Source organism: Metopolophium dirhodum, chromosome 1, assembly GCF_019925205.1.
Source record: "Metopolophium dirhodum isolate CAU chromosome 1, ASM1992520v1, whole genome shotgun sequence".
Taxonomy (NCBI): Eukaryota; Metazoa; Arthropoda; class Insecta; order Hemiptera; family Aphididae; genus Metopolophium; species Metopolophium dirhodum.
The window spans coordinates 34276858-34300711 of record NC_083560.1 but is presented as its reverse complement, the minus strand read 5'-3'; the positions used below and the strand labels follow the sequence as shown (position 1 = coordinate 34300711).

Sequence of the window (23854 nt, the reverse complement as noted above, 5' to 3'; positions counted from 1 at the left end):
ATTCGTTACGTACAACTACTGACTATATAGCTTGGCGAACATCGATTACGAATATTTACGCACCCGCCCTTATTAATATTACGTTACGTTCGACAATAATATACGAAATTTTGAAACATTACGTAAAAATGAACCAACATTTTTGCCTTTCGTTTTCCTGGCGCAGTTTTCGAGAATATAGACAGCCGTGGCCCCGACAGCGACAAACGGCCGATACCGTCGTGGCTCACGTCAAATAATTTGGCTATAATTATTACTTATCAGCTATTACTGTTATGTAATATTGTCATTATTTCGGATGACGGAAAATGTGTCGCTCTATGCTCAAAACACCGAGCGAGCGCAAGTCGGCGGCGCCCAAGACTCGTCCGTCGCTGCGCGTAGCGCATTCCCACCACGACGATAACCTAATAACCGTCATAAACAATCAACCGAAGTTCCGAACGTTAAAATGTGTTGTCGTTTATTTGTCACGTAATCGAGTCGCGCGCTCACGCCGTCGAATCTATAATCTATAGATTATAATCTTTTATCTTTGATTCTGAGACGCCGCCGTCACTTATCAGCCTATTTTTCGGCCTATTATAATATTATAATATCAGTCGCGGACTAAGATATAATATATATAATTATATCTTAGTCCGTGATATAAGCTTCTTCGAAATTGTACGGACGGACGCGGTACGATACGACGTATTGATATTACCTATCATTATTTTATTTCATGTTACGATGTATTTTTAATTTTGAGTAATGTCGTTATTTTGTTATTACTTGTTGATGGGAAGAACCGCAACAGTTATCTTTAGTCAAAATATATAACTATAGTTGCCGGTTGGCCACGGTCGAACGATCACCACGTAACTACGTAAGTACCTGTTTTTTATTTTTCATAATAATAATGCTACCATATAAATTAGGTACCTACTATTTATTAATGTAAAATAATACGAGTTTCACTTAATGCGATCACCGGTTTACAGAATCAACCGTTCATCGGAATCGAAAAACATAACCCCAAACCAAATCTTATGTTACGAATATCAAATTGACCTTTTATTAGAATCACTATGTACCGGATAATTGAATCACTTTTATAATCCTTTGTATTGGCTTGTATGGCTTTTCCAACTGATTATGTTAGGAGATCAAGAGCTGGAATAGGTACCTAGGTACACAATAAAATTGTATTTTTAAACTTATCAGTGTATCGATATACATCCCGTCGCTTAGTATATTTGTTGTAGTTCCGGTTTAAAAAAATGTTCTTGGATTATGTCGAGCAAACGGAAAGATTTATCTATAAAATAACAATGGTTTACTATTACAATTGAAAATAGATGTTTGTCTGTTTGTTAGCTGATGACTCATATGATACATGAATCATCATGAGTTCATGACTGACAAATAACTATGTATGTGTATAATGAATAATTGTGTTATAATAATATAGATTATTCAATTAGTACCTATCTTAATATATGCATTGTTGAATGAATAGTTTTTTATAAACAAATATAACATTAATTGTGTATTTGTATATAACTAGGTATACTATATTTTGATACTTAAATGATGGTCAGAACCTTTTAAAAACCATTATTATTATTATTATTATTATAATTCCTTACAAATTCTAAAATTTTTACTACAGTATCTTTACATGTTTAAATGGTTTTTTTTATTATCTTGTTGGCCAGATATTACATTTTAATTATGTAGTATATTTTAATATTTTCTAATTTCAAATCAGTAATAATAATTTACTTTTTTATGAGAACTTATATGAATAACCATCTGCATTGTTGACTGGATATTGGTATGATAATTGGTTGAACTCCCCTATTAGAGCCTGTTGTTTATAATATTACAAACATTAGGCAGGTAACTTACTTTACTACAGTGAGTTCTGGTTAATGTGCTCATTGGTTTATTGAATCAACTGTTTATTTGAATCAAAAAAGATAAACCCAAACCAAATTATATGTTAAAAATATTAAATTGACCTTTTATTAAAATAACTAATTACCGGATAATTGAATCACTTTTATAAACATTTTTCTCGATTTTATGTATTTTCAAACTGATTATGCTAGGAAATTGATAGGTTCTTTTCCTTATTTTGAATGTATTTTGTTGTGTTGTTTACATTTTATTTAAAGTTATTGTACAAATATAGAACCATGAAAAAAAAATGTTTTATGGAATCAACTGGTTAATAGAATCAAAATGACCTGCACCAATGTGATCTCATTGAGCAGAAATCGCTATATATTATTTTAGATACTTAAAAAGATTTGTGTGTATTATTATTCTGAATTAGTATTAATATTTATTATTATTTTTATCACAAAATTGTATGTCAAATGTCTCTCAAATATAGGTAGGTAGGTGACCTTTTTTTCACTTGAATTTCCATAGTATACCTAGATTATTAATTAATATTATCAATACTTGTACGTGTAATACCAATTATTTTATCTATTTCTGTATTATTCAAAATAATTATTTATATGACAGTATTTCCCAGTATTTTTTAATTTGTGGAATGCAATATTCTTGTTGATCTCTCTTCAGCTAAAGATTATTTGGTTATCGTATTCAATATCACAGTTAAACAATTTGTTTCGTTTGCCCAACCAAAATTCCAATATTTAATAGTATTGGCAAATAAATTTAAACCTCGGAAACCGTAAGATACAAATATGCAACCTAAGTACTAACTAAAATTGTTCACAGTAAAACACAATGATATTTTATCCAAATTATTTTATTTTTTGGTTATTGATTATTTTTTTTATTATTATTGTTTATTATTATTATTGCTGTGATACTATATTTTATAAAATATTTTTTAATATTTACGTACTTAAGTTATTGCCAGTAAAACATAATATTTTATCTAAATTATTTTTTTTAAATTTTTATTCTGAAATTTTTGAAAGAGTATAATTACTAAAATATTTCTAATCATTAATTAACCTTAATTTATATTAACTTATTAGGAATTCAATTTATTTAATTTATTATTATTTCCTATAATGTAAGGTTGCACAATGGATAAGTTAACCTAAAAAACCTATATCCATCTACAGTGTCGGACTGGCTCGAAAAGGCCCAGTCCGCGATTTGGAAAAAAGGGCCCCCAACAGTAGCCCAAAAAAAAAATCGCTCGTAATACAATTTTATGTAGATAATTAGTTTTTTTTTTCAATACGATTGCCATCTTCCATATATATCATATACATATATTATATTTATATATCATATATTTATCATATAGTCATATAGGCACAATAAATACGTACCTAACTAAAATTGAAACATTCAATATATTTCCTGGTTTTACACTATTTTCAATAGTTATTCTCAAATGCTAAGACATTTTCTGCAGATTCCTTATATTTCCCAGAACCATTGGACTGTTTTTATTATCAGACAGGGCAAATCCCTCCTTTCAGGAATTCAATCCCCAATATACTACCGCCGTGACATCAAACATTATAAAGAAAAACACTGTTTCAAATTCTGTCATAGATTCATATTTATTTTAATTAATATTAATATTAAAGATATAAAAGGTAAAACAAATTAAACAATATAAATTAATAACATCTCAAATCAATAACCTTGATAGTTCTGACGAACTTTTAGCAATAGTATTTACAACAATTTCCTTATCAACAACATAGTCTCTTTCAATATTAATCATTAACGGAGCTTCCATTATATCTTGAGAAATTAATGATCTTAATTTAGTTTTAATGTTTTTAAGTTTGGTAAATATCCGTTCACATGTAACTTGTGTACATGGTAACGTCAAAACAAATTTATATGCCAAGTATATATTATTAAAAGAACCCGATTGTTGAACGATTTCGTACAAAATATTAAAAGCACATCTTAAACAATTGTTACATGTATTGCATTCCAAACTGTGGTCAATATTTAGTTCTGGTTCAGAGTCGGATTCATTGTCAAAAGATAAAACATTTTTTGAAAATGTGTCATTAAAATTTTTAGTTATTGAATCAAATTGTATTGCAAATTGTTGTAGTTCAGAAATTAAAATGTGTACACTTATTTTTGTTAATTCAGCAAGTTTTAATAGTGAGTTTTCAGGTAAACCACTTTTAATATTTTTAAAATTTTTAGGGTCTAAGCAAATACAATCTTTAAGTAATTCTGAATTATTAACAAATCTTTTTTCCATACTATTTATCATAATATCAAGTATAAAGTTGTATGTTTCTATTTCAAACCTTTTTTCTGCGGAAAGGTCAGGCCTTTCATCTGATGTTAATTCACCAGGCATTTTTTTTATTTTTGGCACTCTATTTACACATTTATTTTTACTAAACTTATCTTTTATTCTAAAATCTATACTATTTAATTCCAATTCCTCATTAATTTTTGTTATAAAATTTTGAACATTAGAAATAAGTTTATTAAATGAATCATCACCATTGTTTCTTTTTTCTTTAATTTGTTTTACTAAACTTGTTGTCATATTAAAAGCTATCAGATAATTTAATGAGCGTGATTGTAAGAATTTTGAGACAGGAGAACTTATAGTAAAAATGTCAAGATAAATAGCAGCAGTTAAAACTATTTCAAATTTTAACCAATTTTGTAAAAGAGCCGTGTATTTAGTTTTTGCATCAAATTTTGAGTCACTAGAAGTTATTTCCAATAAAAAAGATATGAATAACAAGAATCGAGAATCTTTTACATTAGGCTCGTTGAACTGAATTATAGAAGATAATGCCTTGTCCTTACTCCACCACCTGGTTGTTCCAATCAAGTTTGAGTTTGTTTTGTTAAATCTGACCATACTTTCATTCTTTTATGTGAATCTAAAAGAAAAGTAGCAGATTGTTGAACTAACCCAAAGAGAAATTCAGCATTTTTGCAACATTCAGATGAATCTACCATCACTAAATTTAATACATGACCTAGACAGTGGGTATATATACACGATAGGATTTGCATTTTTCTTTAAATGTGATTGTAAGCCATTATAAACACCTTTCATATTAGCTGCCCCATCAAAAGAGCAACCTACAATATTATTCATATCTAAATTTATTTCAATAAATTCTTTTGTAATTAAATTGTACAAACCAATTCCACTAGAATCATAAGCCACAACTAATTTTAAAAGTTTTTCATAAACATTTTTTTTTAAAACATACCTAACACAAATAGCAAGCTGATCTAATACTGCAACATCTTGTGTCGAGTCTACTAAAATACTAAAACTGGGCTTCTTTTAATTCATTTACTATTTTCTCTTGTAATAATTTACCAATAATTAAAACAAGTTTATTTATAAATGTTTTTGATAGAAATGTTACTAAAGCTCCTCTACCACGGGCCTGAGGAAGATAATTATTATTTTTTTTACCTTTAGCTTTACGTTTTTTACTTAACTCAATACAATTTTTAACATGCATATTCAATACACCATCATAATCTTTAATTAGCAATACTAGTTCCAAAAAATTACCATGATTAATAGTCCTGTCCTCTAAACTATAAGCTGCTTCGTCTTTACCTCTAAAAGCTAACCCTTGCCTACCAATAAACATTATTATATCAATAAGCCTTTTAATGACTAAACGATTAAATTCTACTTCTTTAGAATGAATTTCACTTAAATTAATATTAATACAACTCTCTATATTTTTGTTTAAGTTGGCTTGCAGTAATGCAGAAACTGCTTCACCATGTGTTTTTGATTTTTCATGTTTTTTAACAGTACCATATACATTTTTTGAATTTAAAACTTCTAATCCAGTTACTAAATTGCTAATGTTTTCACGTAGTGGGCAAAATGTCATACAAGTAGTACAAAATATTTTTTTACTGTAAGAACAATAAGATAACCATTTACGCTGAACTTTTAGAGAATCACTTAAAGTCTGATAATACATTTTTTGAGGATCAAATGGAAGTTTATCATTAGTTAAAACAAAAGGTTGAATGGGATGACTTTTTAAAAAAGCTAATTTGATTTCTACTGATTCATTACTGGCGGGTCTAATAAAAAATGCTAAGCTACTTGAAGTAAATGTAGATTCAGCTAATATTGAATTTGGATCCACAACAGAAATACTTTCAGTTTCACCTAATAATTGAAAATACAGATAGTTAGATTTAATATTCAAATTTTATAGGTACAAAAAATAATGTTTAAGATATGAATTACTTGTAGAAATTGTAGAATCAGCCAACTTAGAATTTGGATCTACAGAAAATGTTAATTTAGTAGGAATGCATTCAGTTTCACCTAATTATTAAAATCACACAAGTTTAAATTTTATATTCTCAGAACACTTTATAGATTCAAACATTTAAATTAAAAATATTAATTACTTGAGGTAATAGTAGACATAGCTAATTTTGAGTCTGGGTTCATATCAAACGACAGCGATTCAGTAAAAACCATACTTTCATTTGCATCTTATAATTGAAAACACACATAGATAGTTAGATTTAATATTTATATAACACTTTATAAGTTCAAAAAATAAATTTTAAAATTCAAATTTCTTGTAAGTAATATTATGGATACTGGATAATGACTATTTATAATATTAATTACATACTATTTATGTATAGTGAGTAGTGGCTAGAAATTAGAATAATTAATAATATAATATGCGTTGTCTTATATTTTAACAACCTATATAACAAAATTAAAATAAAATATTCTTACCTTTCACAGGTTACAGTGGTTTCACACTTGTAGAAAAACTAAGTTTTTTTTGACTTTTGTCATTTGCGCATTTAAGCAATTTTCGCTTTTCTATCTCTTTTCTCTTTTCGGAACCAGCTTTGTGTTTCCTTTTATACATCACGATTCACGAATCACGGACTCACGGTTAAAATAATTACGGTTAACGGTTTACAGATAACACTACAACAGTAATAACTAACAACTTACAAGATGTCAATTCGAAATGAACCATTCAACCGACAATGTTGTATTAAAATCTTTAAATTTAGCTTTAAGGCCATGATAACAAATAACCATATTCTAAACAAAATAATTGAACAATACAACATAGTTGAACTATAAATTATTATTCTTGTAATTTGTATCATTTGATTTATGATTATAATATTAATAATTATTTACCATAGATAAGAATTCTAAATCTAGAACGGCTTGATTATAAGAACATATTATTGACTTTACAAGCTATTTATAACCTTGCGGGCTGCCGCCTCATGTGCACGAGTACAATAATTACCCAAAATATAATAATTCAGTTACAATCAGTATTCAGCGGTAATGCGAATACCAAGTTGTACGCATATGCCAGTATAATATAATATAATATTATTTAATAGTCACAAGAATTGAACAATTTTACACTATTTATAATCCATGAATACATATTATTTGTATATAAACAGCTCCCTATTAAATTCGTAGAATGATAATAACAATGTCATTATTTTAATAATTATTGAGAATTTTTCAAGGTTGTAATCAATTTGAAAGAAAAAATATTTATTTCGTATTTCTTTTTACTCTAAATTAACAATAATAATAAAAATAGGTACAAAATCAGAGGCCCCCAATTACCATTATTAAGCCGGGGCCCCGTCCGCAATTGCGGACTAGCGGTCCGGGCCAGTCCGACTCTGTCCATCTATATTTATTGTATGCACTCATAATTGTATAATTAAGAAAAAAAACAATGTTTGAGATTTGAACTAGAATTGGATCAGTTATAGCTATCTGAGGCAATGCGTGCACTACAAAAGCCGCTACTGTAGTCTATAAGACAATTTTAGGTGGCCTAAAGTACTATTTTTAAAACGATAAAAAATATTATTATTTTATCTTAAATAATTTTTTTTTTTGTATATGCTATATTATGTTGTGAAAATATTAGGTGTATTCTAGGTTCTTAGGTTCTTGAAGTTAAGAAAAATGATAAAAAAAAAATTGATAGATATATTAAAAAATAAACATATTTTGCATTCAGTTTCATCATAGTTTACAAAAACCGTTTTTTTAAATTAATACCTATAAATTACTATTGTAAAAACCATATATTTTATATTATTAACCATTTTTGTAAATTGCTGTTGAAACTGAATGCAAAAAATGTTTATATTTTTTAATATTTATCAATTTTTTTAAGTATCATTCTTAATAAGTTCAAAAACCATTAATACACTTAAAATGTTGACAGCATTATATAGCAAATACAAAAAAAAATAAATCAATTTAAATAAAATAATAATATTTCATTATTATAATTAGAACAATATAATAACTATACAAAAAAAAATATATTTTTTTTATCTTTTTAAGTGAGAAAATAAAATAACATGAAAATATAAAAAAATATCAATCAAATAATGTATATATTTTATATGGATAGCTCTATAAGTCGATTGTATGTTAATTAATTAATTCATTCATTCATCTGAAATTATATAATATTTAGCCACAGCATATTGTGAATATAGGTAATACAAAAGTAATAATAATTATATAATAATTATATAATAGGTAATACTTATTATATACATTTACTCAAATACTTCACAACCCTGACATCAGTATTATTTTTATAAGCTTTAGATATTTTTATTAATTATTTAAATTTCAATTTAAATTAATGTTGCTATACAAAAAATCAAATTAAATTAATTTCAAATGAACTTTTTGTATTCACTACATTTGTACTAGCTAAGATGCAATTTTTTCATATTAAGATGTGTCTGCATCATAAATCTTGTCATTGCTTTTTGTTCTAAAATGTTATTATTGATGTGTCTTGTTTTAGGATCATTATATTTTTTTTAAAAAATTAATCATATTCTTTCATAGTTTCATCTTATTTGCAAAATGGTTTTTTATTTGTTTCATATTTTGTTTTTGGCCCTAAATAAATTATACCAAGGTTAATGCAATAATACAACAATTAGATTTTTTTAGAAATTGGTGTTAGTGATGTACTGAAAACATTAATAAACTCTTACAATATATGTGTTGAGTAAATAAAATAACATTTATTTACTTACATCATAGTTATATTTTGAATTCTTTTCTCTGGTAACATATAGTTCAATATATTTACGAATACATCAGTATTTATTTTATCATTCTCCGATTGTATAGTATTATCATGAGATAATTGCCTCTTACACCCACTTGGGCTATAACAAATATGTATCCAAATTAAATATACAATAAAACAGCAACACAAATTACTTACCCAGCAAAAGGTTTATTAATTGATTTAATCTGGGATAAAAATTGGACAGCTTTCTTTGATAAATGACCTCTTTTATTGAAACTGTCTTTAGTAGAATGTTAATCGCAAATTCTATGAGATGACAAAATGTTTTTAATATAACATGCATCTAACCAGAGTTTTTTCAATATTTCAACAATGAGAAATGTTTTATAAACATGGTGAGTAGATTAATTGTTATTACACATTTAAAATTCTTAATTTTATAATAATTACTTGTGTAAAGAAACATCTGAATCTACAGTGTAACCAAATTTGCAAATACAACATTTATAGCCCATTATGACAGTTATTAAATAATGTAATATAGAAGAAACTTAGGTTTCAGGTATAATACTTTGTAATATAGTTCGCTAAAACAAATAACAACATTTTTTAAATTAATTATGTATTGATAACCATTTGCCCGCATTGATAAACCACTACGTACGTATAAACACACACTTTAGTAGTAGTAGTGGTAACAATGATATTAATACAATAAATAATTATTTGTAGGTGTTTAATATACCTATAAAGAATATACAAAAGCATTCACTATGGCAAATCCGATAGTATCAAAAAACATTGCTGATGACGTTATAGAGGCACCTGGTGGTAAGAGGAAAATGTCATCAGAACAGATTAACGTCATAAAAAAGCCTAAAGAGAGCAAAAAGCTACCGAGTAAGTGATTAATGAATATATACCAATGATAACGTTTACTGTTTTAATTGTTTACTGTTTACTGAATTAATTCAAGATTTATATTTTTAGACAAACTGTGCCAGTGTCCCCAAAAATGTTCAGTACGTATACCGCAGCAATCTAAGGATGAGCTGTTAAAAATGTTTGTAGAAATGAACAGCGAAGAAGTGCAAAATACATTTTTACTGAAGATTATTAAGGCTCAACCTGTTGCCAATCGATTGTTTAGTAATGAGATATCTAATGGTAAACTATTAAGAAGGATTCATTGCAAGTACAGAATACCTTATATTGTATCAGATGATTTGATATCAAGTGAGTAGTACACCAATATTCTCATAAAAAAAAATTAATATTTTTTAAATAAGTTTGGTATTTTTTAATAAACAGGTAACTTAAAGATATTAAGTAATTTAATTGCTTATCCTGGATATTTGGATCAAACAAATTTAATTTACTCAACCAATTTCTATGAAATAAATACTAATTAAGAATATGATTTTGTAATAAATTAATTTAAAAATATTATTATTTATTTTTCAAGTATAAATTGAATGGGTAATTTAAAAGTTGATAGAATATAATGAAACAGTTCTATAAAATCTTTACATTTTGATACCTATTTTAAATTTGCTTGATTGATTATAAAACTATTTATAACTCCAGTGAGATTATTTAATCGGTTGCTCTTGTCTAAAACTAATAAATTATTTCAAAAAAATAATAGACATATTTTTCTTTTTATCAAATGCTAAAATGTAACACAATAACTTATTGACTTGTTCTAATAAAATTTGAAAACTAATGCAATGTATCTAAATACATTTTACAGATATAAATAGCGACTCTGACGAAGTTGAAGAATCAGACTTTGATGAAACATCTTCAGGGGCATCTTTGGATTCCAAAGACGAGAATGACAAGTCTTTAGAAGGTGATTCAATGGAAGTATCAAGAAAGTTATTAAATCATTTCAACTGTGTGGATGTTTGTCAAAAAGCATTTATCAATCTGTTTGGTTTATCAGATAAACGTTTAAAAACTGTTAGAGAGTTATTGATAGCTAAAGCTCGTCGAAAATACATGAAACGTATGATGGAAAAAGAAGAAAACCAAATAGAAGTATCTTTAGCTAAGGGTCTGGCAGAGAGTTGTTTGCCGTTGATAGGACTTTTTAACACCGAAGACAGAAAAATAGTATCTGATCAGTTGTTGACTGCTATCAACAATGATATCAATTTAGTAAATAACTTCTTTTACAATCAACTATGGAAACCAGAGTACTTGCAATAACCATATTTAGACCACCTGAATGAATATAAATTATTTTAATACATATTTTGATGATTTTTAAATGTAATTTATTGAATTAGTATCTTGCTTAAATCAATTTCATGTGCTATTTAATTACAAATCCAATTTCATATTGTTCTGAATTCCTGGGATTTTGCTTATTGTAGATTTTTATAATATTGTACTAGTTATTTAATGTAATTTACGACTGGGGTTGTTAAAATATTGTAACCAGGATTAATAAAAGAAGAGTGTTTTAACACCCAATACACCCCCAAGGCTATATGTGCCTGGTTTAACTATTATTTGTTTTTAATTACTTATTTTGGCCTGATAATATATTTTTAATGTTAATTAAATATATTTAATTAATTATATCACTACAATGTATATTTTATTTATTTGTTTATTTGACACCAAAATTATAATAAGATTACAAATAAAATATGTATAATTACATTCAACAATAGTTTTCATTTCAAAAAAAAAAGCTTGTGCTGAAATCAGAGAGTTCATTATAACACGTAATATTTTTTATTTAAGATAATATAAAATATAAATATAGTTAATAACAATAGTATGTAAATATATGATTATACTGGATTATTTTATAAACCTAAGGTGTTGGCATGCTTCTTATAACATCATATAATTTTCAATTTTCAATACTTGGTTCTAATGACTTACACATTTTTATATCTACAATAATTAGGCTACAGTTGCCAAAAGTAGATAGTAGAATAAAAAGCAGAATTAATATTCAATTTTTCATTACTCTTAGTAATATATTTATGATTAGATATTATGTCATTAAATTTAATAAAATACAAGTTAATTAGAATATGTTTTATAAAAATTGATTTTACTTCAAAAATTATTCTTAATAAGTTATTTAAAATTATGTTTAGTGGGATAAAGGTGTAAAAATGTAGGAATAACGCTGTCCCGTCTTACCTTGTATACTCATCTTGCCCCATGTTCCCCTATATAATTTATAATTACAATTAACAATTAACAGATAAAAGATTAGTATTATAGGAACTTATATTTGCACACTAGCACAGAAGCTTCTGAGCGATAAAGAAGCTATAATGCTTAGATATAGCCTAGGTTATATAAGACGAGTTTCACGAGCTTGTGTCGTCCCGGGTAAGCTAGGCACAATTGCACAGCATATATTAAACTATACGAAAAAGAGAAAAGTGATATAGGTACCTACAACTGCCTATCTACTTCGTGGTTGACAATGTAAAGTAGGTACCTACTTATCAGTTGTGCTGGCTAATCGACTTGCATAATATCTAAATAATATTTACCTATCAACACACTCTCACATTCTCACAGTAGGTACTTGGAGCTTATACATAGACGATAATAATTCCATTCACAAACATTGATGTAACATTGTTACGTTGTTGAATTTAGTTTTGTAAGCGCCAATGACTTAAATGTATATTGTTTTTATTTTATTTAACTTTTATCGGAAAAAAAAACCACGGAAAAAAGCCCAGAAATATAAATATGAATACAATATTTTTATGTATACGTCATGATATATTGTTTATAAGTTATAAGTCAATAAATTCTAAAATGTATACAAAAATTACACAACTATATAAATAATATTTTAATAAGTTAATACAAAACAGGTGGTAGTATAATATATTTAGATAACAGATAGTATTTTAGTATATATATGGGTACCTAAGACTTATGTTTTTTAACTTATAACATATAGTAGTATGTACACATGACTAATGTTTTTTGACTTATAACTTATAGCACAATATATCATGATGTATACATAATATTGCGTTCATGTTTATATTTTTATACCATTAACAATTAATTATTATTTTCATTTTAATATATTATTATATTTTGTTATAGGTACACGGTAATTACTAATTCGGAGTAGAGTATATATGTGTTCATATTTATATTTATATTTCTGGGCTTTTTTCCGCTTATCCTTAACCCAATGTCAACCAGAAAAACACCGTAAAACCATATATTTTATTCTATTATTGTTTTAATACCTTTGTGAAGTGTGCGATGTAAATACTTTTATCCAATCCATGATTCTAAATTTCACTTTTTTAATGTAACTAAATAATAATTTTTATATATTTAATTACATACTTTTTAATTATTATTTTTCACATATTTTGGGTTAGGTAAACCATTCTTTTCATCTATAAATGTATACTAGCAAAAAAGTTTAACTATTTTATGAAGAAAAAAAAAATAAAGATCAATTTAATATTGATCATTTATTTTAATTGGTGTCTTATAAAAAATATTCCATTTAATTATATCAATACTAGTAAAAAAAATAAATCTTTGAAAAATATGTTTTAAACAAATTTTAATTCACAAAACCATACATAATAACCATTGGTCTACAAAATATAAACTTATTTTATGAAATATAAATTCTATGTTTTACTAATTATTAATTAGTTATTACTGTTATAAATTCGTCAGAAATAATTAACACATCTTATAATGTTATTTAGATCTTGAATAATTTAAGTTTATATGTAAAAATAATAGTAGATTTAGTAAAAAAAAAATGTATATAATATTAAGTATTTGGCAATTAATAGTTATTGGGTGTCTGGTACAAATTATGTGAATTTGGGACTACTCCCTTAGAATAACTATAGAGTATACCAAGAAAAAATAAAAAACAAAAATGGAGTCAAAAATTGCATAGTTAGATGTTTCCAAAAAAAAATGTTAATATAGACAATAATATTATAATCATATTCAGATGAAATTAACTTTTACATAATTTAAAAATTTCACAGAATAAATGTATCATTGGAATATAATTCATTGGAATTTATAAAACATCTGCAAGTTAATTTAAACACAATAATAAAGTTGTAAGTTTAACAAAAACTTAATAATGTTTTGTCTCCTATTTACTTTGCTTTGTACTATTTAAAAAATATTAAGATTTATTTTTTTTCTTAACATTTTAACATTACAATAAAAATAAAATAAAACCAAGAGCCAATTATAATTGGGTATATTGTTTTTATACTATAAAAATATATGTAATAATTAATAAGAATCATACAATATTAAAATATACTTAAAACTCAGAACTTTAAATTGTTGTTTATTTGTACCTATACATGTATATTAAAATGGCTTCTAAGAGTTTATGCATTAAAAAGCAGTGTCTTACGTAAATTATGATATATTTATAAACTAGGTAAGTTAATAGCCAAATTTTTCAATAAGTAACTCTTATTAAATAAATAATAAAATAAATTGTAAATATACAATTGATAAAGTAAAAAAATACACTGAGTGGACAATAATTGTAAAAAAAGATTTACCAATAATACAAATATTAAAACAAATATCAAAATATAATTCGAAATTCAAAAAGGAAACAGAATACTTTTATTTTACCCTGTCTTCAATTATTGTGGAAGCAATCAATATTTAGGGTTTACTTTTTACTCCACAATTTGATTTCCATTGACACCACTTGCTCCATTGCCTTCAGACTGGTTACCTAAAATAAATATTTATTAAAAACTTAATAACTATAATTATAATAATAATATTAACCTGCTTCAGCCCCAGCAACATAAATTGGATAACCATAACTATAATAATAGTATGGACTGTATTCTGTGTATGGTTGATAATAATCATAACCTGAAATAATGAATATTATACAAAATATTATTTGACAAAATAGATTTAAAGATATATGGCTGGTCTGAGGTGTTTATAATCTACATTTACAGTAGAAAGTGGCTGTAATGACTTTCAATGGACTGGAACAAAGGTTTTTAATAACAGGTAAGTTATAAAATCATGTAGTATACAATACCCTTGTTAAATACCTATGTACATAATTATGTATAATATAATAGACCTCTGAGAAGAGGTCACACAAATCACTGTACATTTTAATGTCACAAAAAAGTTCAGGACTATTTATAGGATCACTATAGCTATAGAGCTGTATATGAAAATATGATGAGTTGAGACTCATCAAATAATGTCATTATAACTGGTTTCTACTGTATACTGTTGACAGGAAATACATTTACCTCCATAGTGGTAACCAGAAGCATGGAGGGCGTATTCTGCTTGAGGTAGAAAACCTGTTAAAAATATTAAATGTAATGTAACAATAAATTATTATTAAATGCAATATTAACAGTATTAAGTAATAAATAATGCTGTATAATTACCTCCTTGGCCCATAACATTCCCTTGCAAAAGATTCATAGATCCCGAAGCACCAGGCATCATTTTCTTATTCTTAAATGCAACATCTGCTACATTTATATCAACCTAATAAATATTTATTAGGAATAAAATAGTCTGCATAATTATATACCTAATTAATGAATTACTTGTTTTTCCTTAATCACATGTCTTGGCAATCTTAATATTTCAGTTACTGCCTCCAGGTCCTCAATTGTAACAAAGCAAAAACCTCTTCGTTTGTTTTTAACTCTATCAAATGGCATATCAACTATTATATGAGGTGTGTAACGTTTGAAATAATTTTTGATGTCATCATAGGTCATTCTCGAACGCAATCCTCCAACAAATAATTTAATACGCTGTGGTATAGCTTTTTTAGGTTCAATTTTCATGTCATTGATTACATGATTATTACATGCCAAGGCCTTTATTAAAATAAAAAAAATTGACTACATTTTTGAATTACACAAACAGTTTAGTTACACATAAATATTATGGAATAATGAGATAATATTATTCTTGGTCATTACTATTTTACAAGAAACTAAAACTTGTATATTACTTGCATACTTAATCATTAAATTACATAAAGCATATTAAGAATTTTAACTTTAGACATAGTTTATAGCAGTGGTTTTTAAGCTGTGTGCCCTCGAGCATTCACCGAGTATGCCGTAGTCTTTTAGAAAGTTCAATTATTCGTCCAAGAATAAAAATATAAAAATATATTTAATAACAATTTGTTAGCCTGTCAAGCCCCCATTTCTAATTAAATGTACTTATATAATTATAATTTAAAGCAATTGTATACATCTAATTATTTAATGCAAAAAAAAGGTCAGTGTGCCGTGAACATTTTTTGAAGAGCACGGTGTGCGGCGTTCACTAAAAGTTTGAAAACTACTGATATATGGTAATAAAAGTATTGAAATTCATATTATGAAACAATAAAATGGTACATAAAATACATTTTAACTATTTATACTATATATATCATTCATTCATATTTAACTAACTGATATTGAAGAATATTGTGTTTATTACTTGACCTGTCATCCAGATTTATAATAAACAATTGTCAGGTAACTTATGGTTAGGCTTTGTGATTAAGGAAGTTGATTTAATTTATCAATCAAACAAATAAATTAACAATATAGAAATATAGTTGGAGATACAGCTGTTTTCTGAATCTTTACCACATTGCACCATTACTATATCTATATATAGGCGGGTATGCAGTATCAAAAGTTATTACATTTTGAAATTTATTTTTTTTCCTACTAAGCTACTTAATAAATTATCCACATCGTCTAATTTATTACCCAAGTATATTACAAACTTGTATCCCTCAAAGTTTGTTAAAATTTAAGAATTAAACTAATAAAATAAAACGGTATACTAACATTGTCCATGCCTCCTTTTAACTTGAACATAACGAAAGCATACCCTCTGCTCCGACCAGTGGCAATATCTACTTTTAAATCAATATTTTTGATTTCACCAAATTTTCCAAAGTGTTCACTTAAATCTTCTAAAACATACAAAAAAAGTAATCCATTACGAATTTTGGTATCTACCAACAGGTGTTTGTCACAAACTTACTTTCAGTTATTTCTTCTTTCAACCCTCCGATGTATATTTTACTGTAAAACAATAATAGTATTAATTATTTGAAACGTTCGACAAGTGAAATAACGAAACGTCGTCGAGATAAAGAAGACAAAAATGCATCATGTAATTTAACAAAAACCGACAGTGACACGGCGAAACGTCCAGACTCAGAAACCCACATTGAAACCTAACTTAATAATGATATTATGGTAGCCACCAAAATTCTTCGAAAAAAACGGAAACAAATCTAAAACATATTTTATAACAACCTACCAAGGTGAAACTATGGGATGTAGGCAGTAATAATTATCAGACTGGCCAGAAAACCGTAGAGAGAACCCGACATTCTCGGGTTGGCAGCGGCCTGCACATGCAAAATGTTTATATTTTTTTCGAGGAAACCGATTAGATTAGTGATTTTGTCTTACCTAACATCTTCCGGGACGTCTCCAAATTGACAGGAGTTGTTTGTTGTAAAATTTTCGGCGGCGCTGTTCAGATGCTGTCCTCGAACAAAATATTTAATACGCCGTGGTATTGCTTTTTTAGGTTGAATTTTCATGTCATTGATTACATGTTTATTACACTCCAAGATCTTTATTAAAATAAAAAAATCAACTACATTTTTGAATTACATACACAGTTTAAATACACATAAATATTATGGAATAATGAGATAATATTATTCTTGGTCATAACTATTTTACAAGAACCTAAAACTTGTAAATAACTTACATACCTAATTATTAAATTATATTAAGGATTTTAACTTTAGACATGGTATATAGTAATAAAAATATTGAAATTTATATGGCACAATAAAAAGGTACATAAAATACATTTTAAGTATTTATACTATATAATTTTATCATTCATTCATATTTAACTAACTGATTTGGAGAATATTGTGTTTATTACTCGACCAGTCATCCAGTTTTTTAATAAACAATTGTCAGGTAACTTATAAGTGTATTTGAAGTCAGCATATAGACTTTGTGTTTAAGGAAGTTGATTTAATTTATCAATCAAACAAATACATTAACAATATAGAAATATAGTTGAAGATACAGTTGTTCTCTGAATGTTCACCACATTGCACCATTACTGTACATCTATATATAAATGTAGGTATGCAGTGTTAAAAGTGATTAAATTTTGATATTTATTTATTTATTTTCTTACAAAGCTCCTTAATAAATTATCCCCATCATCTAATTTATTACCTCAGTCTATTACAAACTTTAATCCCTAAAAGTTTGTTAAAATTTAAGAATTAAACTAATAAAATAAAATGGTATACAAACATTGTCTATGCTTTCTTTTGTCTTGAACACAATGAAAGCAAACCCTCTGCTCCGACCACTGTTAGTATCTACTTTTAAATCAATATATTTGATTTCACCAAATTTTTCAAAGTGTTCACTTAAATCTTCTAAAACATACAAAAAAAGTAATCCATTACGAATTTTGGTATCTACCAACAGGTGTTTGTCACAAACTTACTTTCAGTTATTTCTTCTTTCAACCCTCCGATGTATATTTTTCTGCCAAACAATAAAAGTATTAATTATTGAAACATTCGACAAGAGAAATAACGAAACGTCGTCGAGGTAACGAAGACGCAAATGCTTCAAGTAATATAACAAAAACCGACGGTGACACGGCGAAACGTCCAGTCTCAGAAACCCACATTTAAACCGAATCTAATAATGAAGGCTGGGCAAGTTAACGATTTTTTTTTAACTCGTTAAGTTAAGTTATTTAAAAATAATTTAGTTGAGTTAAGTTAAGAGTTACTCGTATTTTTTTTCGTTAAATCATTAAGTTGAAAGTCAACTTTGAAAATAAAGTAACCTAACTTAGTGTAAAATTAAAATTAGATAATTTGCAAACATAAAAATTTCCAGACAGAACACAGAATATGGTTGGATACATAATATAGCGTTTCTTTACGCTCAAGAAAATTATTGAGGAAATTAACTTAATTAAGATATTTTTGAAATAAAATTAACTTGAAGTTAACACATACATTTTTTAAAAAAGTCACTTTTTAAGTTAAAAGTTAATTTAAAAAAAATAGTAACTAGTTAATAACTTAATTTTAACTTATAACTCGTTAATGCCCAAACTTGCTAATAATAATACTATGGGAGCAATTAAAATTTTCCGAAAAAACGGAAACAAATCTAAAACATAAATTTTAACAATTAACCAAGGTGAAACCATGGCACGAAGGCAGTAATAATTATCAGACTGACCATAAAACCGTACAGAGAGAACCAGACATTCTCGGGTTAACAGCGGACTGCACATGCCAAATATTTATTTTTTTTTCAATGGGCTGATTCCAATGGCGATTTTGTCTTACCTATCATCTTCCGGGACGTATCCAAATTTACTGAAGTTGTTTGTTGTGACATTTTCGGAAGCGCTGTTCATGTGATGCTGTTCAGGATGCTGTGCGTCGTCGGCTTTTTTCAAATGTTGCGAGGTATTTTGTTCGTTTTTTTCGGCCATTCCTAATGCGTGCAATACGTCCGGTTACAAAAAAATTAATACTAACACTCCTAAATATTTTCTAAACGCAGAAATGATACTATGTGACAATACAAAATATGTAATTGTTTAAGTAAAAATGTACGTGTTTAAAAATAGGAACGATAACGGAGTTGGTCGAATGAAGGATGAGACCAGACTGAAATGACGATAACAAGTATAATTCGAGATAGCACTGTGTAGCAAAAAAAAAATGGTTGATGGACAGCAATAGCGCCGCATAACGACCACCCACGATACCTACCGGATAGTCAGCAAAACGTTGTTATCGCAGTAAACTACCTAATGTCTTTGCTAAATGTATTTGGCGGTAATTCATAACTGTATCGAGTAAATTAAAAATATAACATTAGATATACCTGGGGCTAAGATACAATGCAGTTTTGTTGTGTACCTAATATTTAAACATATAAAAAAATAAATCAGAAAATTTACTATGTAACAATAATTTTTAGCATTATTACTTTTGAAATACACAGATATATTTTTTTACAGAATTTTTGAGTTATAGAACTGAGGTCCATGGTAATCGACAAGCTTTTGACCAAAATATTTCTCAGTGATTAGAGTTTTTATTACCAGAAACTTTTATTAGGCATTTATTTTGTTTTTATCGACCCATTGATCTTAATTTTGTATCAACCACAAAATTGATTTTTTTACTCGGGTTTACTAGGCAGTGTTCTGATTAGATAAGTAGTTTTTTATCTAGATAAAGATAAAGATAATGCAACTCTAATGTATCTAGATAAAAGATAACTTAACTCATATTTATCTAGATAAAGATAAAGATAAATACTTTTTATCTAGATAAAAAAAATAAACAATTTTTTTTAAATGGGTTTTAAATTTAGGTATATTTTATACGATGATATAAATAAAAATAATTACATTATTTATATACCATAAACTTGGTTTGAGAATCTGTATAAATATTTAAATGCGTTCGTACAATTTCGCGATTCTTATCAATAAAAAATGTATCTAGATGAATAAATTTATTTAGATGAGTAAAAAAATGATCTAAGATGAACATTTAGATACCCTGTAACTATTTATCTAGATAAGATAAAATATGAACAAATAATTATCTAGATATTCATCTAGATAAATTTATCTAGATAAGTCCGAACACTGTTACTAAGGTTTACTTGTAATACGTAAAATATCCTGAAGGTATAACTGGTGGATCTTTCATAATCTATTTTTTAAAAATATAAACGTACTATCTGACGTACATATAGGTACCTACCTACTATCGTTCTATTATGATATAGTATTTTTTGTTGGAGTTGTAGATTCAGAGTGAAGCGTTATTTTAAACTTCAGTAACTTTTCTAATTGGAAAAATGAATCTAGTTATTATCTTTTTTTTACGTGCTATAATTTAAAAAATATTTTTACTCTTTTTGAGTTTTATATGATATACCATATACATTTTCGATTTTCAACATGTTTTTAGTTTTCTCATAAATACTGATAAATATAATTTTAAAAATCTAATACAAGGGTCCTCAAATGTTGTTAAAATAACAATGGTGGTTCAAATATATCAAAATCACGAATATTTTTAAATTATTTTGTAGGTAGTTAAATATTTATAATAATTTTTTTTTAGTTGAGGATTGAACATTTAAAACAAGTTTCTTATAAGTAATTAATATTGTAACCAAGAAATCAAAAATTTTATTTTCACATCTTTTTTTCTCACCGATACATGAGAGTTAGTTTAAACTTTTGGCATTTTACGTAAATTTTGAAATGGTCGATATCGATGTAATAGGCGTACTAACTGTATGTACTACAGGCTATATTATGTAGGCCGATAAGCTATCTAGAAGGTAATACATTTAATAATCAAGCCGATAATGAAAACAATAATAATCGAATATAACCTTTTAGTTCGTATTCCGGGTTTTTACATTTCTTATTCATTAAATTAAAATATTATCGTATTATATTATATTTTATTATATTCATAATATAATAATTCCACAGTTGTAATAATTGTAAAAAATCACTAAAAAAAACCAATAATACATATATCTAAAAAAAATAGCAAAAATAAATTGGTTTATTTGGAATCAGAATGACATGAAACGAATTTATGTATAAAAGTTTGATTTGTATCTCGTATAAAAAAAAGAAGTGTATTATGCTTTAAAATCCGAGCCCTAGTAAATAGTACATAATTATATAAGTATAAATAAATGTATTATATAATTTTTAAGTGATTGAATGTATGAAATAGGAATTTCAAAAAATTGTGTGAATATAATTCCACATTCGCTCACATGTTACATAGTTGTATATAATATTATATTTGGAATATCATAAAGCTAAAATGCTATAACTAAGCTGAAATGTAATATTTAAATTATAGGAATTAGTGGCAAAGTCTCTCACGAGTATGTGTTAAATGCTGATGCTGAATATCGATTGTTATGATTTAATGAGCCATAGCGCTCCGGGACCGATAATAATTACGTCATTCTTTTAGCGTATGACTCACTGTGACTATAGGACCAAATATTTTAGTTTCAATGAATAAGAATAGGACCGAACACGGTCACGATAACAATAAAATTACTTAAGTTATATATATATATATTGCATATATAATATTATAATATATTAGGTACGTACATTGTACTGTCCAAAAACTGAATTTAATCGAATTCTATGAATTGACGGCTGTTGGCGTTTCCGGTTAAGTGCAATATAATGTTTGTCATTCACACCAAAGTGGCTCCACTGTATTAATGACTTAAATGTTTATATACAAATTTATAGTAAAACATCCTTCGCAGTAACGATATTATACCTCGTATAACCAATTAAGATAAATAGTAATTTCAAACCCACACACAACAATAGAGCATGTTCGTCCTGTAAGTGAGTTATCTTTGTAGTATAGTATAATATCACTCCAAATTCCAATGCCTCAGTTTACAAGATAAGGTCCATTAGTGGTGGAATCCGAATGTGTAGGTACAATTTATGTACCTTTATGAGAACACGACAACGTTTGTTTGCTGTACAACAATGGAAACCCGTAATACGAAACGATTGGGTACCTACTGAACGTTGCCAAGTTTATAATTACTTATACCGTTTTCAAAAGTTTACCATACACGTTGAATTAGTTTCCAAAAAAATATAACTAATAGCAAACAGTGAAACGCGCCGAACGGAATGTATACTGTCTATAAGCTATATGACGCCACTACTAGTCTAAGAGTATAATATATTATATTATACACTATGTTAGTGGTCTGAAACTCAAATTACCATCGGGACATATATATTTTAAGGTTCGCGGACAAAACATTGTCGTAGACGTTTTTTTTTTATTTGTGACTATAAAATGCATAATTTATATAGACATAACGATGACGCACACGGCACACAGACGAAGTACTTAGTATACTACCTATACCTACACTCAACACCAATGGTTACAAATCACATGATGCGATGTTATTTATTGTGTTGTGATAACTTGAAATTATCTTATCGGTAATTAATAATTAGGGATTGATCACTAACGAAGGGCATAAAAATAAAACACTACGAATGTCATTTAATATTAGGTATATTGATGTTTAAATAAAAACTACAATTTTTATCGTTGAATAATAATAAAAAAATAATTTTACGGAAACTTTATAAAAATATTAAGTCAACAGTATTTTGTTATAATGAGAAGAAAGTATATATAAAATATTATTAGTCAAATATTCATTATTCAAGCAGTTTAAAATATTCACAAAATATTATCATTTCCGAAATGTCGTGTTAAGGTACAACTGCAATGGAGTCACTCGATCGACGTCTTATCTAATTAATAATCGCTTTAATACCGTTCTACCTGCAACATAGGCCACCAAAAATGTCATTTGTCTCACCCTAAAACATCCCTCGATTTTTTTTAGCTAATTCGTTATAAAACCCATCCAAAATCCCAAATACCTACTATTACTTGCGCCTGTAACCTGCAGTTACAAATATAAATTAATTTTCTCGGTTCAAACACTCCAACCGGCATTCTACGTTTGCTGAAAATATTAGTAAAAACCATATTGTAACACAATAATTACTTAGTTCAAAAATAAAAATAAAATATATTTGGTGATTGTAATTATTGCTATGGTTATTTCCATATTAATACTAATTAA

General features: G+C 26.8%; 2 protein-coding genes across 2 annotated transcripts; one reads left to right on the top strand and one right to left on the bottom strand.

Moving 5' to 3' along the window:
- Positions 1-416: 416 nt before the first annotated feature.
- Positions 417-11723, top strand: LOC132935102 (uncharacterized). The gene is made up of 4 exons (XM_061001560.1): positions 417-868; positions 9783-9950; positions 10041-10286; positions 10804-11723. Exons 2-4 carry the CDS (start codon positions 9824-9826, stop codon positions 11262-11264), a joined length of 834 nt encoding a protein of 277 aa, XP_060857543.1. The 5' UTR covers positions 417-868; positions 9783-9823; the 3' UTR covers positions 11265-11723.
- A 3001-nt stretch (positions 11724-14724) lies between these two features.
- LOC132937408 (RNA-binding protein squid-like) lies at positions 14725-19637 on the bottom strand. The gene is made up of 8 exons (XM_061004226.1): positions 19489-19637; positions 18624-18664; positions 16913-17040; positions 15656-15934; positions 15487-15593; positions 15347-15405; positions 14856-14945; positions 14725-14799 (listed from the first exon to the last, which is right to left on the bottom strand). The coding sequence occupies exons 1-8, from the start codon at positions 19635-19637 to the stop codon at positions 14741-14743; spliced, it is 912 nt and encodes a 303-aa protein (XP_060860209.1). The 3' UTR covers positions 14725-14740.
- Between the last annotated feature and the right edge of the window lie 4217 nt (positions 19638-23854).